The sequence below is a fragment of the Bos indicus x Bos taurus genome, chromosome 11 (assembly GCF_003369695.1).
Source record: "Bos indicus x Bos taurus breed Angus x Brahman F1 hybrid chromosome 11, Bos_hybrid_MaternalHap_v2.0, whole genome shotgun sequence".
Taxonomy (NCBI): Eukaryota; Metazoa; Chordata; class Mammalia; order Artiodactyla; family Bovidae; genus Bos; species Bos indicus x Bos taurus.
In genome coordinates, this window is record NC_040086.1 from 40,460,256 (window position 1) to 40,480,028 (window position 19,773).

General features: G+C 37.4%; 1 protein-coding gene across 7 annotated transcripts in view; it reads left to right on the forward strand.

The window, feature by feature from the left end:
- VRK2 (VRK serine/threonine kinase 2) overlaps nt 1-19,773 on the forward strand; it is a 110,855-nt gene that overhangs the window by 80,387 nt on the left and 10,695 nt on the right. For 6 of the 7 annotated variants that reach the window (XM_027555356.1, XM_027555350.1, XM_027555355.1 and 3 more), the window contains exons 9-12: nt 3,981-4,101; nt 6,638-6,696; nt 10,619-10,785; nt 14,298-14,396. In XM_027555356.1, the coding sequence (XP_027411157.1) occupies nt 3,981-4,101; nt 6,638-6,696; nt 10,619-10,785; nt 14,298-14,396 (446 nt within the window). The remainder of the gene's footprint in view (nt 1-3,980; nt 4,102-6,637; nt 6,697-10,618; nt 10,786-14,297; nt 14,397-19,773) is intronic. The other variant, XM_027555354.1, reaches the window with a different exon arrangement.

The following is a 19,773-nucleotide window of genomic DNA, read 5'->3' on the forward strand; positions in this document are numbered from 1 at the left end:
CTTTTTATATCTGAATTGGAAAAACTACTAAATAACATAGGTTAAAAAATAAATAAAAAATAACAGAGGTTACTAGTTGGATAAACAAGAGTAACCTTTAAATTTGTTCTGCATATAGTCACAATTCACTTCTCAGATAAGCGTCTTACTGAGATGTTTTCTGCTTTCCTATTGTCATTTCTGAATATATAAACTAGTATTTTGAGCAATTAAACCCTGTTTGCTTAAGGCAGAAGTTTTCAGGTTCATTTTATTATTTCCTACAAAAACTTGTTTTTCCTCCTACTTTATAATGTTACTCTATATAAGAAAAAAACTGTTGTCTATATAGAAAACATGTTAGGCAAATAATCAGATCCATTTGGGGATTAACACTGATATTTTTCTTTTTCTCCCAATTCTTTCATTCCATTTGGTGAATCTCACCCAGATAAGTTTACTGCAGTTTATCTTCATAGTAAGGACCAGTTCTCCAGTGTGATTTCTTTGTTGTTTCTGTTCCAGCTTGGAAGAACCATTTAACACTTTATAAATTAATGTTTTAACTAGGCAGTCTTTTTCATCAGAATGAAGTAGTTTTAAACAAATAGTTTCATGAAAGTTTGGTTGCATGAAAAATTTTGTTAGTGCTGCAGCTTAGACCTCGATCTGCTGCTTATTTCTTCCTTGCCAGTACACCTGTCTTTGGTCAGTGTATCTTTTGGTGTTTTAAGTTAAAATGCCTGCTTCAAATACTTCCCTAACTATAGAAGCAGTATATATAATGTTGTCTAAATGGTGTTAAAACTAACAAGGGAGGCAAAGTAATTGGCAGATTTGAGTGTTGGCTTTGGATTCTGAACACTTTGGATTTCAGTGCAGAGCTCTGTGAATATTTGCTCTGTGATACTGAGCGAGTTGTTTAACCTCTCTGAGACTCTGTTTTCTTATTTGTCAACAAGGTTAATGATACTTACCTCATGTTATTATTAAGATGATTAAATAAGATAAAAGCAGTTAGAGTGTCTGGCACAGTAGCAGCTTCATAAATCACATGGATTGTTTTTATTTTAGTTATGTATTCTAGTGTCAGCTGTTTCTGGTATCTGCTTTCTAGGGAAATAGAATTCAAGTCCCATTCCACCTGTACATTTTTTGGGGGGTGTTTCTCTTGGCAATAATCATTTAGAAATGTTGAGCAACTGAGAACACCACCATATTAAAAAGCAAAGTAAAAATTGGATGCTAATTTATATTTAGAAAGTGACATGAGAATGTAGAAGAAAAATATTAATAACTAAATTTTCCTATATTTCCAAGCAGTAATACCATAAGTAAAAGTATGACTTTACATATAGGAAATATATATGAAAATATGCTGTTAATGATTATATTAACTATCAAGTGCACCTGATAAACTTTATGTATTATAATAAATTATACAGAAATATAAATTATACAGAAATAAAATAATCCATAACATATGTTTCAGCTTTCAAATTAAAAAATATTTTCATAGTTAGATATTGTCTTCTTCAGCGGTGATCAACTCTTGTTTTTTTAATTTTCAGCATTTTGTTGTCAGATATACAGGAAATAACAGAATAATACAGTAAATATCCAAATGTTCGATTCCTAGATTCAACAGATATTATATTATCTATCTTTTGTTTAAAGTACATCTACATTAAATTTAGATATATGATCCATTTACTGTGTTAATTACATACCCACTCATAGATGCTAATATTGTCATCCAAAATATTTTAATTAATTTAACCAGTGTTAAAAATGCTCTTCTGTATGTAGTAGATGGAGAGATGACATAGTCGTTGGTACGGTCTTAGAGTTTAGATTCTCAAGTAAACACATCACACTTTGCAGTTTGTTTCCCTGAGACGGAGTTTTCAGGGAGAGGTGTGTGCTTGGAAGCATTTTTAATCCTGTCATCTCACCGTTCAATGGTGGGAAAGAGTTACTGTAGAATTTTTTCTTTAACATTACGTGCATATCTGTAGAACTTAGTGGAAACAGTGGTAAAACATTTACCTAACCATAGTTATTAATGTATATATGTAGTAAAAGTAAATAAAAGTTTGAAAAGTGTGATGCCATAGTTTAATTAGGTAAGACTGAACTATACTAGTGAAGTAAAGTTAATTCTCAAAGGGCTATTTCAAATGAAGACCAGTTTATGAAAGATTGGCTTCAGGAATCTAAATGACTTGTCATTACTTACAGCTTCATATCAATTAATCCCTCAGTTGGAGGGTTGGGGGAAGTGGCTGGAAATGTTCATTCTATTTTAATTCTGGTTGTTTTTCCTCAGAGGGTCTCTTGTGTGTAGCCTATATTGTCCAAACAGGTGCCAGAATATAATTTTTTGAAAATTAGAGGATGTGAATTTTTTTAAGTAGTAGTAATCAGAAATTGCCATAATGGGAAAGGGACTTGTGAACACATCTGTACAAATGGAACCATTCCATTATTAATGGGAGATTTATTACTGAAGAAATCACTGCAAAACAGCATGGTAGAGATTGTGTTTTTATTTTAATAGGGGAGCCAAGTCTTGCATTAGGACATTGTTGAAGCTGTGCAGAAAGGAAATGATACCCATGGGACTGTTGCATTCTACTCGATTGAAGGGCCTTTAATAATCCAGTACTCTAATAGCAGTTAAGATAGAGTATGTGTGAGAGCTAATCTTGTCTTCTGCTTTTATAATAACTTATGTATGGTGACCAAAAGTAGTTACGGTGTGCTAGCAACATTGTTCTTAGTAGACGACTTTTAAAATTAAAAACTGAGTTTACTGAGTGACTTTTCAGAGTATATTTAATGAAAGATAATAAAACAGGATACCTGTTTACAGCAGGTTTAGCAGCCATGAATTACATTTAGGAGATTTTATATCCCTACACAGGTGAACATTCAAATCATGGTAGAAATCTAAGCCGACCTATTGTTTTATAACAATTTGGAATGGTTATAAAAATGAGTTTATTTTGTGGGACTTTGTTAATGTTTTGATCATTATTTCAGTAATATTTTTTACATTTTGATATTTTACTAGATTTCATTGTCCTTCTTTTGAAATCAGCTACTTAAAAAAAAACACATAAAATTATCATGAAATTAGTCTGTCATTTAGTAATTTTACATAAATGATTTTACAGTGACCTCAAAGTATTCTTTTACTGTATTTTTTAAATGAAAAGCCATCTTATATTAAATTCTGGAAGCCTCTATTTTGCTTTAAAATCTACTTCCCATCACCTCCACCTTCATCCTTCACGCACTCTATTGCTTTACCTTTTTTTTTTCAGGATGTTTGACCAGAATTTCACCATAGCACTGCTTATATCTAAAATTATATTCATAAAATTCTAGATCTGTGTACCCACAAAACAGGCGTATTTTTCCTGTACTCTCATTTAATTGAAAAGTCTTAAGAAAGACCTGTATTTTAATACTGCACACTAGATGGCAGTTTTGTCATATTCTTCCAATTTCAAAGGCTACTAGTTCGAGTGGAACAGGAAAGGCCATCAATGTTTAGTCTGCACTCGAAGGGTCTCTGCATGACCAATGCAGACCCCATGGACTTCCTGGAACATATGTTAGCAATTTAGCTGCAGACATTTATTTCTTTGTTTTACTGCTTGGCTCTTTGAGAAAGTGTTGGTGCCAGGTTATGGGTTGTCTGGATCATGTCAGAGGCCATGGAGATCAAGTTCATGTGACAGGCCAGACTAAGGAAGGATGAAGTTGGAGGAGGTGAGGAAACTGACCCTTACTTTCAACAGCAACAAGTCACTGCCTGTCTGTGGACTGGGGCCAAATGCCTGGGCGTTTAAGCTTTTCTCCAGCTGAACAAACAAAACACATCGCCCATTTGGCTTTTTCATATTTCATCAGTGGTAGTTCATTCAGTGATTTCTCTATTTCTCAAAACTTGCTTATCCCTCATCTTTCTGTCTTAATGCTTATTCCTATAGCCCTGTCCAGACGAAGTGACCTTGAGATCCTCGGCTACTGCCTGCTGCGGTGGTTATGTGGGAGACTGCCCTGGGAAAGGAACCTGCAGGACCCTGTAGCTGTCCAGGCTGCGAAAACAAAGTACATATTTTCAAGTATTCCATCATTTACAGCACCAGGGCTGAAAGGATACACTAAAGCAAGTTAATATCCCAGAAAAGACTGCCATTCAACTAACATGATAGCCAAAGCAAATTTCTTAAATTTGAAAAATATTTTAAAAAAACCAAACAGCTTACAGACATACACTCCATTAAGCTAACACCTATGAAAACACATCTATTGAGTTGTAATGCAAAATATAAAGTGAAATATTTGTTACTTCACAGGGTGTTTTCCAAAGCTTAGATTCTAGGTGGTGGTATTTTCAAGAAAGAGAATTTTCAAATTATCATTGTACAAGTACATGGAGTTAGTGTGAGCTTGGTAGCTTGGTGTGATTGATATTAACTGTGCAAAGCAACAGGGTGGAGTGGGACAAACAGGACTTATTTTTTCAAGTGAGAAGAACATACTTCTTTTTAATCCTGTGTTTTGGGAGGGAGAATGTTCGGTTTCTTAAGGAAGAAACAAACAAAATTTGTATATGAGATGTTTATCCAAGAGATCATTTTGCAGCCACATAAACATTTATAATATTCCACATCCAATTTTTATCACCTAACCTCTATTAGCATGAGAAATAGGTTAGACTAAGAGCAGAGTGGGTTACTCTTCTACTGTTCTTCTCACTTTTTTTCTTAGGCCTTTTGATCAGGCCTAAGAAAAAGTCAATTGCTTATAACACAGCATAGTCAATTTTTCATTACGTACCAAGATATTCTCAACAGTAGTTATGTACAGATATAATATCATGATTGGAAAAAGCTGCTGTATTTTAAATAAGACAAGTCACAACAGAAGTTTACCGAAGGGGTAACTAATCCTTAGAAATCAGTCTTTCAAATTCAGTGTGACATCAGTTCTTAACAGAGAGGGAAGCTAACCCTCAGATAGAGAGTAGTACAGATTGCATTTGTAAATACTGACATATATTGTAAGATATATCTCTCCACTTCAGTCTTGATCATTCTAGTCCCTTAGCCCAACTAACACGTTTGTATGTCAGCATTAGAACGATCTCGTCAGTTATTTACTGCAGTGACTCATGTGTGCATCTCACCCTCAGGTAACTAATGCTCTTCAATATGTGAGTCAGGGTCAAAGCACAGTAATGGGCACATGTAAGCAGTCTTGGTTTCCAATTTCTCACCTCAGTTTATCTAATTTAAATAAAATGCTTTATTAAAAAAACTAGCATATTAATTCTAATGATAATATATATGTTTTTCTTTTCACAAGACTTACAGATATTCACAGACTTACAGATTTTTTTTTGGTCTTTTATCAATATGCATGTATAGATGTGTTCATTGTAGATCTCTTTAATGAATATGCCTGCATGTATATATTTGAAGGTAATAGGGTATCATATAAATAATAAAACATAATACTAATAAATATAATCCCCATTTATATTTTTAGATCCCTTGCCTGTGTTAATATATTTATTTTGGCCTGATTAATAGCATAAAGCTATTGACCAGTAAAGCTAGTATTATGAAGTTTATAATTAAGGCATATATATGTATATTAATAAGATATATATTCAATTATGATATAAATATATTCAAACTTCTTATATAGTACATAATCATAATTTATTCAACTTGCTGAGAAGGCATAATTTCCCAATAAGGGCAGGCTTGCATATTCAACCATATTGTATTTCCCTTCCGTCCTTTATGTTCCTGACATCAGGTAATATTAGATCAGTACATTTACTGTTGCAATTGTGCCTATGCCTGAGTTAGTGAATTGTTCATATAAGTAATTTTAGTTGAGTGTTTATATATTTGTGGCTGAAGCAACTTAAGAGATTTGTACTTGTTCAGTCTAAAACACTGAAAAGTCTTAGAATAATGGGTTTTGGGGGGGCTGTTTCTTATTAATCTGTTTAATCTTGTGCTTCATTGCTCAGTTCTATGTTCAATTCTTTGTGACCCCGCAAAGATTGTAGCCCGCCAGGCTCCTCTGTCCATGGGGATTCTCCAGGCAAGAATACTGGAGTGGGTTGCCATGCCCTGCTCCAGGGTATCTTCCCAACCCAGAGTCTCCCGCATTGCAGATGGATTCTTTACTGTCTGAGCCACCAGGGATAGCATAGCATAAAAACTGCCCAGTGAAGAACAATATACATAAAAAGGAAATAATTTACCCCTTCCCAGTGGTAAATACATGAGGAAAAATATTTTGTAAATCCAGGTAAAATTTTTCCACATATCTTTTTCTTGAGATTTTTACAAAAAAACCATGTATCCCTACTTCTACATTTGCATATACAGACCTTGTATTAAAGCATTTATACTGTATTTCTATGTTTAGTTTCTAGGTGATTGATATAAAATTGATTAGTGAGATTTGAGGGATTTCCCTTATCCCGTACAGGTGGGTAGGAAAAAAAAGTATGGAAAGTCACACTATTAGTGACCCATCAACAAGTTTTGTTTTCTGATCAAAACAGCATGTCACAGGATTGCAAACAAAATTCACTGTGCCTTACTCTCCTCTGTTTCAGTCTGTTGGATGAGCTCCCTGAGTCGGTACTTCAATGGGCTCCTTCCGGAAGCAGCTGCCGTAAGTCAAATGATAACTTCTATCTCCCCCTGTAGGATTTCCAGGTCACTGCATGTGTCACTTGTCACTTTTTCTGCACCCAATCCCCTTCCCACAGTGGTGGGAAGAAACCCCGCAGGGTTCCAAATAGGTGGCTAGAGAAGAGAACTTTTAGATCCTCTTTTCATTAGGACACAAGAATGCTGCAAGAACTTGCTCAGGGAGTGTTCTCAGCTTTGCTGATGGCACCGCTTTCTTTCAGATGTATGCTTGGGGAATTGTGCACAAGTTCAATGGCCTACTATATCTGGTATTTCTAGAGTGGACTTTCTGGTTTTGTTTCTCTGAAGATAAAGTTGATCTAAGGAAAGACTGCTTTCAATTAATAATTTAAAAAAGCAAACTATTAAACATTTGAATGCTGTTTAGACCTGGATTATAGTCTGACCCAGCAACCTGAAAAAAATTTTTTTTTTGGTTTGGCAAGGCATGTGACCTGGGGATTCAAAGTATATTTCATTAAACGGGTTTCTCTTTCATGTTAGTATAGACCATTTTGGAATTCTTTAATTGGTAGCACTGTCAGTAAAAATAGCAAGGCGATTCAGAATTACCCAAGTGCTGCATGGCACATTGTTCAGCCCCAATTTAACAGCCGAGTTAGATTGCCTCACAGAACAGAGCCTGCTTCTGCCGTCCGGTTTGCTTTCTTTCCGAGAAGATAAGCAGAGTGAATCTTGATCTCTATTTGTATCGGGCAATTTCAGTTAGCTTTTAGCTGACTTATGAAAGCAAATATGTACACTGACTGTCTAGAGAAGGTCAAATAGTATCAGTTTCCACATGAGAGTTTGAAAGTAGAGTTAAATCATTTTAAACTTATACTTACAGCCCTTCTTTGACCAGAAACCAGAATTTTCATTTCCATAGGAAACAAATAAACCAGCCGTGCTTTCCCACTTCTATTTCCCAAGTCCCATAAGTCTGCCCCGTATGAGTCTTGCTGCTGCTTCACTCAAATGGGACAGTAGTATTCTCATTGGTGGGGATGGGCTGCAAGATGAAAGCTTTTTGTTTATGTAACGTAACTCCACTGAGTAACTCAGTCAATATGCCAATATTCATTTTTGGCTAATATTCTTATTGGCATTTTTACCAAATCGTACAGCTTTCATTTTACTCAATAAGACAGCAAAATGAGAGATGAAATGTTAAAAAAAAAAAAATTTAATTGTGTATCTGTCTTTTATTGTCCCTCCTGCCTAAAAAGTAAACTGTTGAGTTTAGGATTAGAAAAGAAAGCCCAGGTGCCCTGGATCATACACAATAAATGCCTATGGACCAGTGTGTATTCTGGGACACTGCTGTTACTAGAGATGAGATTTGAACGATGAGAAACAGGAGGAGGAGTGCCAGGCTCCTCTTTTTCAGTACAAACCATTTGTTTGAGTCTATATAGTTATTTTATAAAATGCAGATTTCTATTTTTAAAGCACAAAATGTTGAAACTTTATGATTAACTGAAAGTCTCAAGTTGTTTGTGCTTAGGAGAAGTGGGTATTACTAGCATGAGAATTAATCTGATTTACAAAAGGTTTGCTACTAAGACATTTTATGATATAAAACAGCTGAGAAGTTTGCAGCATGCATGTCCCACTCAGTGTAATAATAATAGTTTCAAAAGTTTCTGTCTCTTGAAATGATACTAATGATACTTAATATTTCACTAGCTTAAAAAGCAGATGATTCAAGAATATCATAATTTCATACTACTCAAAGCATTTTGTTTTATAGCTCTGGAAATATGCTAGTAAATTAAAAGGTGTACCTAATATAATAAATCTAGATCTTGAAACGCTAACATTTAAAACCAGTACTATATCACAATTGTCTGAGCATCAGGTTTATCATAATAAATTCGTAACAGAGGTGGCTCTTCTCTTTTTCTTCCTCTCCTACCTCATGGTACCTCATTTTTTTAAAGCCCAGATCCACGAAGGCTTTCCAGCACAGCTGCAGTCAACTGGTAGAGCACCAGGAGTCTTCCATGTCTTCTAACAATGATTTGTGAAAACTATGCCCAGCATATTCACATATTCAGCTCTCTTCTCCATTTGGGATATTCTGGTTGATAGCATTGTAGGGCTTCCCTGGTAGCTCAGCTGGTAAAGAATCCGCCTGCAATGCGGGAAACCCTGGTTCAATTCCTGTGTCAGGAAGATTCCCTGGAGGAGGGCATGGCAACCCACTCCAGTATTCTTTCCTGAAGAATCCCCATGGACAGAGGAGCCTGGCAGGCTATAGTCCATGGGGACTTAAAGAGTCAGACACAACTGAGCGACTAAGCACAGCATACCAAACCAGGCTTACGAATCTTAAAGAACAGCAGAATATTTACATTAATATTTATATTAAAATGGTAGTGAATATAATTTAATCTTTTTTTGTTTTGTTCATCTCTTCAAGAATCGGATGCCCCCTAAAGGGCTTCTGGAAACATGAGATATAACTTTGATGAAGCTGTAGCACTTGCTAGTTATAGATCCTGGTTGAGCAAATGGTAGGTAACAGAATTTTGACATCTTATACATTCAAGAGGAAAAAAGGATGTTGCAGAATTGCCACAGTTTCCAAAATGCCAAAAAAAAACAAACTCTGGAGACAAGAGTTTTCAGTTTATCCATAGTAGCCTTCTGCTCCTAGAAAATAGTTGTGGACAATATGGTGTAAAATGGTCACTCTCTGACATTCCTTGCGGGGAGAGATGATGACTGTTCTTTTCGAATTTTTCCCTGTCGGGAGTGATACCCAGTGTCTCTGCAGTTCCCTGCTTGAAAGGAGGTAGACCTGGAGGGGAGCAAAATTTTAGGCAGTTATTTCTTCCAACTCACAAAGCTTCCCCAACTTCCCCACCATAGGATATAAACAACTTAGTGAGAAAGTAAGAGCTCCTTGTGTCTGGGTTAGTAATAAGTTTTTGAAGAGGAAAGCCTTGTAAAAACTAGTTTATGGAGTGTAAACATCTTTGAACAAATGAAAACATGCCAGTTTTTAGATAGTGTATGGTATTATCACTTACTTGTATCTCAGACTGAACCTCCACCTGAAGCAAAAATGCAAACTACGTTTGTTTTACAGTGGTTGTATTCGTCATTTTGGTTACGGATTCTGTTTGTGCTGAATGTATTTAAAAGTTTGTAGTTGGCAGCTTTTTTTCTCGTGGGGAGATTACTACACTGTTCTGGGGAAGAGAAGAAATAAAAGATGGCAACTTCTCATCCTTGTGCTCTATATCAGAAAGATTATGCTGTGATTGCACTGGTCTAGATTGGTATGGGAGACCTGATATCGGCAAATCCTAAAGTCAGTCATGGCTAAAACCATAGAATTCAAGGTCATTTCTAAATGTACTGTTGTATTCTCAAAATCAAAGCCTTAATTAAAATTTTCAGTGATTTTTTTTTTTTTCCTTTAAGGAGGTCGATAGTAAGTATTCCTAACTGAATTTTTAAAACTTCAAAAAAAAACTTATTTTTAACTGAATTTTGAAAATGTTAGGAAAAAAGTGTGAAGCATGGCTAGTCTATTATTCATGTAATTCTTAGTAGTTGCACCCCATAAATTCAAATCACTAACTATAGTTTTTCAATGGCTTCCTTTGATGAGTGAATTACAAACTTTATCAACAAAGACATGTAAATAAAAGCCCACCTGTTTCTCCATCCTGTCAAATTTGTAGGTCAGTTTATGTCAGTCAAGTTTGGATATCATTTAAAAGTACTTTGCATTGAGTTGTTCACTCTTAGATTCTTCATAGAGGATGTATGTGTGCACATGCACGTTCTGGTGTAAGAGAAAAACAACCGAGATTTTGAGAATACTGAAGTCTTGACAACTTTTGCTTATTATGAATGACATATTTAAAAAACTTAACACTTCACAGGTGAAATAGCCCAGTATTTGGTATGTGCTCATAATTTAGCATATGATGAAAAGCCAGACTATCAAATGCTCAAGAAAATTCTGAACCCAAGTGGAATACCTTTAGGACCACTGGAGTTTTACACTAAAGGAGACAGCTTAAATACACATGCTCCAGACAATCAAAAGGTAAGTAACAGTGCCTGCAATCCAATGATGACCTTCTGTGAAGCTTATCTACCAAATGAAGTTATTTTAGGTGTCAGAATGAGTCTGACAGTCCTGTTTCTTACTTATAATTTCTAATTCCTGTATCCCCTAACTGAGCTCCAAGAAATTTTGTTGAAGGTCCCTTTGACTTGTCTTTTAGAGAAAAATAGTATAACCTGTGTGCCCCGTTGTATATTATTAAATAAATAAAGCAGTCACTAATATCATAGAGATAGGACTAGAGTAAGATATTAAAGGCTAATCCAACTTTATTCATGAAAAATATTTTTTTTTTCTGTTTTCCTTCAGATTTTCTTTAGTCATCCCTCTGCTTTTGCTTACTTGTTCGGCCATAATTTGGTGGTAATAATAATATTCTTAGATTTTACCAGGTTATTTGTATGTGTTGATATTTCAATGTGTAAAAACAATTTTTGAAATAAGTTATTTTTTAAAGTTTTGCCTTCCACTTTATCTTCCAACTGACTCCCTCACAGCAGCACTAAAAATTAAGAAAAGAATTAGAACTAGAAAGAACAGAAAAGAATTAAAACTTGAAATATTTTTAAGAGGATGAGGGAAACCTGAGACTGCTATCAACATTACTGGACAGGCAGCTAGATGTTCAGCCCTGCCGTGACACTGCTCATGTGCAAAAAAAATGGGGAGGGCTTTGTTTCCTGATGCATGTACATTGGGGTAGGGTCAGGATGCCATTCATTTTTAATATTTCTTCTGAACTTTGGATCATCATAAGTGTTCACAAGCCAAGAATGCAAGATGCAAACTAATGTGACTGATAGGCTGCTCGATGAATGGTGAGTCAAGTATCAGTGCACAGATGGTTCTGATTTGCTGAATTTTGTAGCTGCTGCAACTGAAGACATAAAATATCCTTCTAGTCATAAATTAGCTCTTTGGAAGCAAAACCTTGGCACCAGAGCTTTACAACCTTCAATTAGTAGGGAAAGAAGTATTTGAATGACTGTGGTATTGACATCTGTAGGCCTGCATAGTAATCATTCCTAATAGAAGAGAATATCTGTTTGAGGAGGTTTTGCATGGCTAATTAACTACCAGTGAGAATATGTAATTTTTTCATGATCTCCTGATTGTCACCTTTCTCTCATGATACAATTACATTTTATTGTAGCAAGTGCCTCACAAACCAATTGTCAGCACTATTTACGTATTGCAGAAGGCAGAACAAAAGTTCATGTTTAATAAAAAGCCACTGGATTTTGATCTTGGTAATTACTGAGACTTATTTTAACAGTTTTATTGACTTTTGTGTTTTTATCACTTTTGCAACAAAACAAAGAGCCATTTCCTTGACATAGTATTTCCCTTGCAATAATGGTCACCACTTAATCTACACTAATTTAAGTAGATTTTTTCCTTTTTTGTAGTTTTTCAGTTTCATAAACTTAATGGAAATATAAAAGAAGCCATTTAAAAAACTGATAGCTATATCCTCTGATATAAAATTCTAATTATTATCCACCAGAATTTTCAGTTTCATCAAATTCAGTGGTTTGCTGTGAAACCATTTTGTATATGCAGAGATAGAACATAAAACATTTTTTTCCAATGAGCCTCAATCAAAAATATTGTATTTCCCTTTTTATTAGAGCATTTTGATTATGAGTAAAAAGAAAACATTAAGAATAATATGCATTCTTAAGACTTTAGTTAATTTCTGTTGGATCAGCCTCAGTATATAGAAATTGAGATGAATCAGGATATACTTCATAGCAGATCAATATTTATTGAACATTGACTTTATTTCTCTAGTATTTTGAGAATAGTGGAAACAGTGGCTGACTTTATTTTTCTGAGCTCCAAAATCACTGCAGATAGTGATTGCAGCCATGAAATTAAAAGACACTTACTCCTTGGAAGGAAAGATATGACCCACCTAGACAGCATATTAAAAAGCAAAGACATTACTTTGTCCACAAAGGTCCATCTAGTCAAGGCTATGGTTTTTCCAGTGGTCATGTATGGTTGTGAGAGTTGAACTATAAAGAAAGCTGAGTGCCAAAGAATTGATGCTTTTGAACTGTGGTTTTGGAGAAGACTCTTGAGAGTTCCTTGGACTGTAAGAAGATCCAACCAGTCTATCCTAAAGCAGGTCAGGCCTGGGTGTTGATTGGAGGGACTAATGTTAGAGCTGAAAGTCCAATACTTTGGGCACCTGATGTGAAGAGCTGACTCATTTGAAAAGACCCTGATGCTGGGAAAGATTGAGGGCAGGAGGAGAAGGGGACGACAGAGGATGAGATAGTTGGATGGCATCATTGACTCCATCGATAGGGGTTTGGGTGGACTCCAGGAGTTGGCGATGGACAGGGAGGCCTGGCGTGCTGTGGTTCATGGGGTCACAAAGAGTCGGACACGACTGAGTGACTGAACTGAACTGAACTGAACTGAATATATTTAATAATTATAGTATATAGATTCACCATATGTGACCACACCTTAAGTATCTTTTTATTTTTAAATTAAGTTTACAGATTTTGAAATGCTGCAAAACCCAGACTTGAAGATGATCAAAAACACAGTATGATAATATAAACTGTCCTGAACTCAGTTCTCCTGAATGATCAAGTACAGGATAGTTTCCACAGTTCATTGCTTCCGTAACAAAAATCATTTTTAAGTCCAGAATGAATATCAATCACATGGCCCAAAATTTCTCTCTTTTTAGACAGAATTCCCTTGTTAGCAGCTAATAACATTTCTTGTTTCTCTATTCGTGGACCTAATTGTTTAACAGAATAAATAATGAACTCCAGATTTGTGCTTTTTGGACAAAGATTCTTGAAAAAAAGAAGTCAGTAGACAAGGAAACATATATAATTAGATAAATAAAATGTTTCTAATTCAGTCTTCAAACGAAAGTTATGAATATTTAATTTTTAAATGTTATTTCCCTCAGCTTGCTTTGCGCCTTTTTTTTATTTTTTAAATATTTATTTTTGGCGACATCAGTTCTTATTTGTGGCATGAGGAATCTTTGCGGGCTCTTCAGTAGGGCTGCAGGGTTTCTCTCAAGTTGTGTTGTGTGGGCTCCAGGGTCTGTGGGCTCCACGGCACGCAGGCTCTCTAGCGAGGTGCACAGGCTCAGTAGTTGCAGCGTGCAGGCTTAGTTCCCCTGAAGGCATGTGGGATCTTAGTTCTCTGACCAAGGTTCAGACCCACATTCCCTGCATTGGAAGGGGGAACTCTTAACCACTGGATGATCAGGGAGGTCACAGTTGTACCTTTAAATTTAGTAGCTATAACAAAAATGTTTTGTTTAGGCATTGGAAGATAGCATATCACCATAAGAATCTTAGAAACTTATAGCATCTTTTTGAAAAAAAAAGAAGGGAAGGATTTTACCAATATTAGGCATCATAAACTGTTTGCGGTAAACTGAGCTGCCTTCTTGAAATCCTCAAATACTATTAATGGAAATAACTGGAAGTAAACGTTTGTTTACTTAGGTCAGGAGGGGCGACCCTGAAGAGATACCCTTGGTCCAAGGTAAGGAGCAGCGGCTGCGCTTTGCTGGAGCAGCCTTGAAGAGATACCCCACATCCAAGGTAAGAGAAACCCAAGTAAGATGGTAGGTGTTGCAAGAGGGCATCAGAGGGCAGACACACTGAAACCATACTCACAGAAAACTAGCCAATCTGATCACACAGATCACAGCCTTGTCTAACTCAATGAAACTAAGCCATGCCGTGTGGGGCCACCCAAGACAGACGGGTCATGGTGGAGAGGTCTGACAAAATGTGGTCCACTGGAGAAGGGAATGGCAAACCACTTCAGTATTCTTGCCTTGAGAACCCCATGAACAGTATGAAAAGGCAAAATGACAGGATACTGAAAGAGGAACTCCCCAGGTCAGTAGGTGCCCAATATGCTACTGGAGATCAGTGGAGAAATAACTCCAGAAAGAATGAAGGGATGGAGCCAAAGCAAAAAGAATACCCAGCTGTGGATGTGACTGGTGATAGAAGCAAGGTCTGATGCTGTAAAGAGCAATATTGCATAGGAACCTGGAATGTTAGGTCCATGAATCAAGGCAAATTGGAAGTGAAACAAGAGATGGCAAGAGTGAACGTTGACATTTTAGGAATCAGAGAACTAAAATGGACTGGAATGGGTGAATTTAACTCAGATGACCATTATATCTACTACTATGGGCAGGAATCCCATAGAAGAAATGGAGTAGCCATCATTGCCAGGGTCCAGCCCCGGTTTTGATCCAGGGAATTCGAAGGGGAGACGGCTTCAGCGATCAGGATACAATAGAATTAAAGATATAAAGAGTGGTTAAATAAGGCTAGCTCAGTGAGAAAATTCAGTGGAGAAAAAAGGCTGAATAACTTGGTTTACGTGGAAAGCTAATAAAATTCCAAAATAAGGAATTTGCATCACCTACCTAGGCCACAGGCGTCCTCCCATTCTCCCGAAGGAGAGGAGACACTAAGGCCTCCCCGGTCAGATCTTAGAAGCCCAGGCATAATTAGTAGGCTTGACGAGCCTCCACGCTCAAGATGGGAATTCAGCCGGAAGGTGAGGTCTAAAATCAGGCGCCACCCTCCAAAAGCATTAGATAAAGTTGCATTCCTATAGGGCAAAGGTGTGGTGGGCTATAACAAGAAAAGAATTAACTCAAGGGTCCAAGGTTACAAACATTAAAGCTACTACTTACATTCCTATACACCAATTATAGTAATCAATACACTGCCAGGGACACAGTAAGTAAGGGATATGGAAACTTAGCAGCAAACATTGGCCCAACAAGTGAAAAACCCTTCACCAATACAATTTCTAATCAATCTTTTAACTGCTCAAAGGAATCTGTATTTAGACAGTTTAGAACATCTCATGCCTCTCACGGTTGGGAGGCTCTGAACAATCACATGTGGCCGGAAGAACCTATTCAGGCAGGCTAGAGGACTTCCAAAGAGTTTGTAGGTTGAAACACTCTTGTCACGCCCAGGAACTTTATTAACTGGAGCTGTAAGTTAACTCTTTTTCGGATAGAGGTGGTGGGGGACAGCCGCCCATAAAGTCAGAGGTGTAGGTGAGAGCACAAAGCAGTAAAGTAGGCAGACTCTGGTTTTGGGGGTAGGTGCTTGAGAATTTCCATGGGGACTCCTGAGGCTCAATCCCACCTTTGCGTATGCTGAGCCTCCTTCCTCATGACCTTTGCCACAGGCGGAGTTCCTCACACTGGCTCCCAGCACATCATGATCAACAAAAGAGTCCAAAATGCAGTATTTGGATGCAATCTCAAAAATGACAGAATGATCTCTGTTCGTTTCCAAAGTAAACCATTCAATATCACGGTAATCAAGCCTATGCCCCAGCCAGTAACACTGAAGAAGCTGAAGTTGAACGGTTCTATGAAGACCTACAAGACCTTTTAGAACTGACACCCAAAAAAGATGTCCTTTTCATTATAGGGGACTGGAATGCAAAAGTAGGAAGTCAAGAAACACCTGGACTAACAGGCAAATTTGGCCTTGAAGTACAGAATGAAGCAAGGCAAAGGCTAAAAGGCTAATAGAGTTTTGCCAAGAGAATGCACTGGTCATAGCAAACACCCTCTTCCAACAACACAGGAGAAGACTCTACACATGGCCATCACCAGATGGTCAACACCGAAATCAGCTTGATTATATTCTTTGCAGCCAAAGATGGAGAAGCTCTATACAGTCAGCAAAAACAAGACCGGGAGCTGACTGTGGTTCAGATCATGAACTCCTTATTGCCAAATTTAGACTTAAGTTGAAGAAAGTAGGGAAAACCACTAGACCATTCAGGTATGACCTAAATCAAATCCCTTATGATTATACAGTGGAAGTGAGAAATAGATATAAGGGACTAGATATGATAGACAGAGTGCATGATGAACTATGGACAGAGGTTCTTGACATTATACAGGAGACAGGGATCAAGACCTTCCCCAAGAAAAGGAGATGAAAAAAAGCAAAATGGCTGTCTGAGGAGGCCTTACAAATAGCTGTGAAAAGAGAAGCAAAAAGCAAAGGAGAAAAGGAAAGATATAAGCACCTGAATGCAGAGTTCCAAAGAATAGCAAGGAGAAAACCTTCCTCAGTGATCAATGCAAAGAAATAGAGGAAAGCAACAGAATGGGAAAGACTAGAGATCTCTGCAAGAAAATTAGAGACACCAAGGGGACATTTCATGCAAAGATGGGCTCGATAAAGGACAGAAATGGTATGGACCTAACAGAAGTAGAAGATATTAAGAAGAGGTGGCAAGAATACACAGAAGAACTGTACAAAAAATATCTTCACGACCCAGATAATCAGGATGGTGTGATCACTCACCTAGAGCCAGACATCCTGGAATGTGAAGTCAAGTGGGCCTTAGAAAGCATCACTACGAACAAAACTAGTGGAGGTGATGGCATTCCAGTTGAGCTATTTCAAATCCTGAAAAATGATGCTGTGAAAGTGCTGCACTCAATATGCCAGCAAATTTGGAAAACTCAGCAGTGGCCACAGGACTGGAAAAGGTCAGTTTTCATTCCAATCCCAAAGAAAGACAATGCCAAAGAATGCTCAAACTACCACACAATTGCACTCATCTCACACACTAGTAAAGTAATGCTCAAAATTCTCTAAGCCAGGCTTCAGCAATACATGAACCATGAACTTCCAGATGTTCAAGCTGGTTTTAGAAATGGCAGAGTAACCAGAGATCAAATTGTTAACATCTGCTGGATCATGGAAAAAGCAAGAGAGTTCCAGAAAAACATCTATTTCTGCTTTATTGACTACGCCAAAGCCTTTGACTCTGTGGATCACAATAAACTGTGGAAAATTCTGAAAGAGATGGGAATACCAGACCACCTGACCTGCCTCTTGAGAAACCTATATGCAGGTCAGGAATCAACAGTTAGAACTGGACATGGAACAACAGACTGGTTCCAAATAGGAAAAGGAGTATGTCAAGGCTGTATATTGTCACCCTGCTTATTTAACTTACGTGCTGAGTACATCATGAGAAATGCTGGGCTGGAAGAAGCACAAGCTGGAATCAAGATTGCCAGGAGAAATATCAATAACCTCAGATATGCAAATGACACCACCCTTATGGCAGAAAGTGAAGAGGAACTAAAGACCCTCTTGATGAAAGTGAAAGAAGAGAGTGAAAAGTTGGCCTAAAGGTCAACATTCAGAAAACTAAGATCATGGCATCTGGTCCCATAACTTCATGTCAAATAGATGGGGAATCAGTGGAAACAGTGTCAGACTTTTATTTTTTTGGGCTCCAAAATCATTGCAGATGGTGATTTCAGTCATGAAATTAAAAGATGCTTATTCCTTGGAAGGAAAGTTTTGACCAACCTAGATGGCATATTCAAAAGCAGAGACATTACTTTGCCAACAAAGGTCCATCTAGTAAAGGCTATGGTTTTCCCAGTGGTCATGTATGGATGTGAGAGTTGGACTGTGAAGAAAGGTGAGTGCCGAAGAATTGATGCTTTTGAACTGTGGTTTTGGAGAAGACTCTTGAAAGTCCCTTGGACTGCAAGGAGATCCAACCAGTCCATTCTAATGGAGATCAGTCCTGGGTGTTCATTGGAAGGACTGATGCTAAAGCTGAAACTCCAGTACTTTGGCCACCTCATGCGAAGAGTTGACTCCTTGGAAAAGACCCTGATGCTGGGAGGGATTGGGGGCAGGAGGAGAAGGGGACGACAGAGGATGAGATGGCTGGATGGCATCACTGACTCGATGGACATGAGTTTGGGTAAAGTCCGGGAGTTGGTGATGGACAGGGAGGCCTGGCGTGCTGTGATTCATGGGATCGCAAAGAGTCGGACATGACTGAGCGGCGGAACTGAACTGAACTGAAACTTTTGTGAAGGTGGTGGAGATATTGATATTTTGTCCTGAAAAGCAAATCTTTGGGGGTATATGCCTCAATCAAGGTGGCAGTAGGCTATCTGAAATACTCTCTGATAGTTGTGAAGAGACTAGAGTTGAATTAGAAGAATCTATGATCAGGGCCACCTCAGTCTATTTATGCCATCCATTGGGATGTCATGTCCAGAATTCACTGAAGGAAACCATATTCAGTAAGAATGCTTATGGAGGCAGGGAGTAGCTATAGGTCATAGTTTAAAATATTCAAGCTATCTGACATTTCAGGCAAGAAAAAGTTTGTTCCTTCTTTCACCCTAAATCTGAGGTTTGCATAGCAAATGCAGGGGTGAATAAATTATTATGGGTAGTAGTAGTCTTTGTATTGACCTTAAAAGTCTACAGATCTTTCTTGAGCTTTACATCCCAAAATAATTCTGTTAAACTTGTCTTCATATTCATTTTCTGTGTGAGAAAAAGTAGCATATACATTCTTAATTATAAGCATATTTTTGCTTATTTAATTTTAGGAGTATAAAAGTATTCCTTATTTTGTAAAATAATGTGAAGGGTCAATGGAAAATTAAATAAAAATTACCTCATTTGAATAGGCACTTTCTGGAAAGTGACACACATTTGGATAGTGTCCTTCTATTTGATTATGTGAGATATCCAGAGTGTTTTCTATACTTAGTTTTATATCTTTGAGAATAAGTTTTACTCTGTTCACAATTAAGGATTAAACTTCATGATCCCACTTCGCTCTTTCGATTTTAAAAGTTTCCCTGCTGCTGCTAAGTCGCTTCAGTCATGTCCAACTCTGTGCGACCCCATAGATGGAAGCCTACCAGGCTCCCCCGTCCTTGGGATTCTCCAGGCAAGAACACTGGAGTGGGTTGCCATTTCCTTCTCCAATGCATGGAAGTGAAAAGTGAAAGGGAAGTTGCCCAGAAAGGGAAGTTGCCCAGTTGTGTCCGACTCTTAGCAACCCCATGGACTACAGCCTACCAGGCTCCTCCATCCATGGGATTTTCCAGGCAAGAGTACTGGAGTGGGGTGCCATTCTCTT